General features: G+C 32.9%; 1 protein-coding gene and 1 pseudogene across 2 annotated transcripts; both read right to left on the reverse strand.

Moving 5' to 3' along the window:
* On the reverse strand, positions 1 to 791 carry LOC146911094 (uncharacterized). The gene has a single exon (XM_085730367.1). The coding sequence runs from the start codon at positions 681 to 683 to the stop codon at positions 216 to 218; it is 468 nt and encodes a 155-aa protein (XP_085586493.1). The 5' UTR covers positions 684 to 791; the 3' UTR covers positions 1 to 215.
* A 3,846-nt stretch (positions 792 to 4,637) lies between these two features.
* Positions 4,638 to 5,828, reverse strand: LOC146911095 (uncharacterized; annotated as a pseudogene). Its single transcript, XR_015020265.1, has 3 exons — positions 5,626 to 5,828; positions 5,473 to 5,537; positions 4,638 to 5,260 (listed from the first exon to the last, which is right to left on the reverse strand). The product of XR_015020265.1 is annotated as an uncharacterized LOC146911095 (transcript).
* Between the last annotated feature and the right edge of the window lie 314 nt (positions 5,829 to 6,142).

A 6,142-nucleotide genomic window follows, 5' to 3' on the forward strand; every position in this document is an offset into this window, starting at 1 on the left:
TTTTAAAAAAAGATCAAATCATTGATAAGAAAATCCACAGGCTTAAGTCTCAATGTTTGCTTACAAACAAAGTATGTATGTATATGCTCATTTGGTCAACACTCCTACCGTTGTTAAAATATATCAAAGAAAAACTAAAAACAAAACCATAACATGATTGATGATTATGTGGCAAGGTCTAAAAATCGTTCGCCAAATTCCATTATGCAATGCAATCAAGAGGATTCAAAAATAGGATCAAGAACAGGATTCCATCGTCTTTGACGAACAGAGATAACGCCTCCGTTGTCATTTTCCGTTAACTTCTTTACTGGTGAAACTTTCGCCGTTTTACTTCCCTTTCTTTTTCCACTCATTTTCTCCGCAATTGAAATCTCAAACTCCGAAGCCTTACAATTCACCCTGCTCACCGGCATCAGCAGGTAAACTTTTCCAGCTACAAGCTCCTCATCGGCACGCAAAGCCGTAATCCGTCGCGTTGTAAGAAGCTCCTCCGCAGGAGTAATGACGTGTCCGATTAGTTCAATCATGAGCTCTGCTGATTTCATCGGTAGCTTGATCTCTCGAATGTTTCCTTCAGTGTCCAACAACGTTGCTGTTTTCTTCTTACTCTTTATCACTTTTTCATTAAAAATCTCGAAACTAGAACTATTTGTAGGGATGCAAGAACTTGTATTGCCCATGAAGTGTGTGTTTCTTTCTTTCTTTCTTTCTTAAAGAACAAAGTCAAATTGAAGTTATGAACTATGAAGAGAAGATGCTTGTTTATGTTTGTGTTGTGGTTGTTTAGTTATGAACTATGTGCGTATTTATATGATTTTAGGGGAGAATATAATTATATAAATAATTAAGAGTCAAAGGTAAAGAAAGGAATATTGAAGTGGATTTTTGCCACCTTGTACAACTAGTGTTATAACCGCGGATCTTGCTTTTCCAGCTGCTTAATTTCTACACCTTTTTTTTTTGTCATCATGTATATATTTGTTAATTTATTTATTAGAGCATCTTTAATTGGGGGTCCTTACTTAACAAGGACCACTCCCCGTTAAGGACCCTCCATTTGAGGAAGAAAAAATGAGTCCCCGTTAAGGAACGGGTAACTATATAAGGATTTTCTCTCTCCTAAGTAACTAACGGGTCCCACGTTTAAAAAAGTAATAAAATGTGTACTACTTGGTCCCACTTGCATAAATTAGTAATAAAATATGGACTATTTGGTCCCACTTGTAAAAAGGAGTAATAGGTAAAAAAAAAATTAATCATGTAAAGATAGTAGGACATATTTAAGTACTTTTTATTGGAGTCCTTATTAATGTATTACCATTGAAATCATTGAGTCTTAATAGGTACTTTTATTAAAAAATTATAAATAAGTAATGTGTCACGTGAGGTCCATTTAAAGAGCCCTTGTTGAGGAACTACCATTGTGGATGCTCTTATGGCTCAATGAATGAGATGAGACAATCACAATGGTGTTATAAAATACTTTAAAATTTTAAATAATAAATTCCTAACACTCTGTTTGGTTGAGGAGATTTATGAAAGAGAGAAAGAGGGGAGAGAGAAGTTGGGGAGAGAGATACAATCTCTCGTGTTTGGTTGTGAAGAGAGATTGATGAGAGAGACAAAATCATGCGGGACCCATGCCTGTTCCATTTCTCTTCAGAAGTGCGAAGAAAGGGAGTGGAAGTGTTATATTTTTGTCATTTTCCATATTTGTCCCTGGCTTGGTGTGGATACGTACATGTATACAAAGTGTTTTTTCTTAACATGTTACTATGTTTTAATTAAAGATTTTTGTTCCAGTATTTCGAAACGAAAGCTGAGCAATATCACAAAAGCAACTGATCTTTGCCTCATGCCTATTGTATATAATAAAATTAAACTATTGGTAACACACAAAAACAGTTAAATAATGAATTATTTTAATCTACCAAATTAAAATATTTTAAATAATTAATTAAGTAAAAAAAAGTGATATACTTCTGTTTAGAAAAATTAATTTAATTTCTTTAATTTCTTATTTAAATTAGGACAGAAAGACTTTAATTTTAATTTTAAATAAATTCAAATATGATAAGATTGTATACAATCAATCTTAGTATAAGGGTATTATGGTCTTTACAAAAAGTAAACACACTTCTTTCTTCTCTATTTCTCTCATTTCTCTCTCGTACCAAACAATATGTTAAATCTACTCTATTTCTCATCAACTTCTCTCTTTCCATACTCTCTCTCACCTCTTTCTCTCTTCTCATTTTCTTTTCACAACCAAACACACCCTAAGTGTGTGCCGTGGTGGTGGGGTGAGTGTGATTGAGACTTGCCCTGTTTTCCACTATGACTTGTTGTTCCAGTTTGTACTAACTTACGAATACCGAATACCGAATACCGAATTGTGGCTGTCAAAATTTAGATGAGGCATTTTGATTTGGTCCATTTGCTTTACAGAGTACCGTGGCACTGGACTGGAATGGCCTTAAACTCTACTCTACAAGTTGGATTGTTAGACAATTTTCTCAAATCTCAATAGTCAGGTTAGTTGCATTGCATTTGTATTGAAATTGGATTTGGTGCCGTCACTAATTGCACATATTCATGTCGTCAATCAACTCAAATATGAAACGTAGATAATCTAACTTGAGATCTGAACCATAGATTGGACAATCAATCCGTGACGTTTTCTTATTATTTTTTTTTTTAAATAAGATATTTGTTTGAATAACAAGGACACTCGTTGTATGAGTATAAGTCACAATATTATTTGTATTGAAATTGGATTTGGTGCCGTCACTAATTGCACATATTCATGTCGTCAATCAACTCAAATATGAAACGTAGATAATCTAACTTGAGATCTGAACCGTAGATTGGACAATCAATCCGTGACGTTTTCTTATTATTATTTTTTTTAAATAAGATATTTGTTTGAATAACAAGGACACTCGTTGTATGAGTATAAGTCACAATATTTTATTTGAAGAAGCTAAATTAACCCACCTAAATTGGCACCGGGGAGAATCGATCCTAAGACCTTAAGGAGGAGCACACTTTCAGGTCCCAAGCCAACCCAAGTGGGTTTATAAGTCACAATATTAATCGTTGAATAAGTTGCTATATATTTTTATGAAAAAATGTATAAAATATTAGAGTTTTAGCCTTTGTTTTTATATTTTATATAATATAATAATTGATGATTTATCAGGGATACGTTGCTGTGATTTCTAAATTATAATCTTATTGATCTTGACTTTCTGTCGTTTTCTCAGTGGGCTCTAAATTATTTTTCTAGTTCTATAACGTTCAGTTTAGCACTGACATAGGGGCGGATCTGCTGGCTGTGGCTATTGCCACACCAGCCCAGCCCTATTTTTTTTTTCATATTTAAAGTCTGAAGTTTATATTATATATCTTCCTTCCTTCAAAAAAAAAAATTATATATCTTCAATTTTGAAGTGTAATCAAACGTGATGTACTGGTCTAGTGGTTAAGTGTGTGTTTTTCTAACTCATAGTAATGGGTTCAAGTCCTATCTTTTGTTTTTGTTATCTTTTTTTTCCTCCAAGAATGAATATAACTTACTCACAGTCATGGGTTCAAGTCCTATCTTTTGCTTTTGTCATTTTTTTTTTCTCAAAAAATGAATATAACTTAAGTGTAAAAAGGAACACGACATAATCAAACTCGTGACATAAAAGTTTTTATCTTACTCGTAAATAGTCTATAAAAATATATAAAGGGGTATGCTTTTTGGGTGAGATTTTCTACTTATTCATTTAAAATATTTTATCTTTTTTATAATATTATTTAAATTTTAATTAAAAAATGTTAAATTCTACTAAAATATGAATAATATTTATTATGTTTATCGTAATTTATTTTGCTAAAATAATTCGCCACACCGATAATTTCCTCCCAGATCCGCCCCTACCGACATACCAAAGTTGATGAAATATCTTCTTCCTCTTGGTTTATTTATGTGTTTACAATGCCAAATTGTGACTTGTGACATCTATCATTGTTTGCATTACAAATTTCTTAAATACTGTAGTAGTATGTATTGAGGTAATCATAAAGCCGTGTGGAGAAGCTGGTGCCATGAGGCTTACTTTCACGATCCCTTAGAGCAACTTTAGTGCTTGTTCTACACACTGTTCTCTAAGCACAAGAACACAACAATTTTGTTCTATGCATTGGAGGAGGGTGACGTGGATGACAGCTTGGAGAACGGTTCTTGTGGGGGAACTAGTTCTTGCAGGTTCTGCGTCAGAGAAAAGAAAGCAAAGAGAGAGAAAAGAGGAAAAGAAAAGGAAAAGAAGGGTGGGGAGTGGGGACACGCTGGGGAAAGAGAAAGGGAAATGGGTTTAAGTTTTTGAAAAATAATAAGTATTGAAATAAATAAAAATATGTGGGGTCAATTGTGGGACCCTATAATGTAAGTTAAGAACACAAATATTGTTTTTTGCATTGGAGTAAAAATGAAAGGATGTTCTTAATACACATGTGGCACCTTTGGACCCCACCAAAATGCTTCAAGAACACAAATATGGTTCTAGCATTGGAGATGCTCTTAGAATTAGAAATAGCATAATAAAACAAATTTTGTCTGTTGTATAAAAAAAGATGGTCTCATTAGGTGGCAATAACGTATTAGTAGTTAGTTGTTTTTAGTCTTAAAAACAATGTAGCATGCTGAAAGGTACATAATAGAGTTGGGATTATTACAACTTACAAGTATCACTTAAAAATATATGCAATAAATGTACAGATCCTATAAGCCTCTTTTTCTCTCCTTTTTTGTTTGATCCTTTTTCGCTCTTGTCTCTCTATACAACCTACTAAGTTCATAACTGTTTGGAGGGATGCTTGACACGTTTTCATTTTATAACAAGATGGTTGTGGATGCAGCTTAGTAGTTTCTACTTTCTACTTTCCAGATTATGGTGGTTGCTGCATAAATCAATCAAGAGCTGCTACTTCATATTCATATTTCATTTATAACATAAAACAAAAACAATTTCTCCTTATAAGATTCAATACTTCCCAAGAAGCTGAAATGAATATATGCTTCTTGTTCCTGAGAAGCAAGCTTACAAAAAAAGTACTAAAAAAACAGAAAGGATAACAATTTATCTTATGGATGCTTCACAATAACAACAGGACACTTTGCATACACAGAACAATAATCACTTACACTTCCAACAAGAGCCCTGCAAATTACCATACTGGAGGCCATTTTTTTTAGCCTCAAAATGAAAAGCTATTCCAAGTAGCTTTTCCAAAATCTATTTTTTTATAAACACAAGGAATTCAAGTGCAAGAGTTTCAAATCTTAAAAAATGATTTTTATGTTAGTAAACAAACGAAATAGCTTTAGATTTTTTTAGAAAAATCTCTAAAAAAAATCTCTAGATTCTTTGAACCCAAAATCTATTTTTTTTAAAGCTGAAACAAACGCACCCTTATTCACACCAAAGCAACACCAAAGCAGCAGTACTTTTCCATATCCGAAATAACATTTTTGTAAAATACATACCCTATAAAATATGAAATGATAATATTGAAATTAGACAAACAACAAAATCAAATTAATTAAAATTGGCAACGGAAGAGAGTAAAATTAACCTGTTGTAATGAAAGAGTTGATAGCAGGAGTTGGCTTGACATAGAGAAGAACTAGTTTAACGTTTAGGAATAAGTTTGGTGATGCACCAAGTCCAAGACAGCGCAAACATGCTCTCCATGCTCTCATCCACAGCTACCAAAATCGTTCGTGCCTTTGCCTTTTTCTCCCTTAGTATTCTATATATCCTCAATGCTTCAAGTGTTTGTCATTCATACCTTTGTGGCCTTGAAATGTTTATAAAATAAGTTAATGAAGTTGGATATGCATAGAAATAAATGATGCTTCGGGGAATTTGTAGTTTCTAGTAAGTGCAGGGGTTTTGGGATTAAACAAGTGTCCTTTCCACACAGAATGTCATGATACTTCTTTAAACAAAGAAAATACAAGTTCTAATGCACATAGCACTATAGTATTATCAATAGAAATCATTGTTATGCATCTATAATCAACATAATGCCATGATACTTCTTTAAACAAAGAAAATACAAGTTCTAATGCACATAGCACTATAGTATT

Source organism: Medicago sativa, chromosome 7 (assembly GCF_051527215.1).
Source record: "Medicago sativa cultivar Bolivia chromosome 7, Bolivia_mono, whole genome shotgun sequence".
In the NCBI taxonomy this organism is placed as follows: Eukaryota; Viridiplantae; Streptophyta; class Magnoliopsida; order Fabales; family Fabaceae; genus Medicago; species Medicago sativa.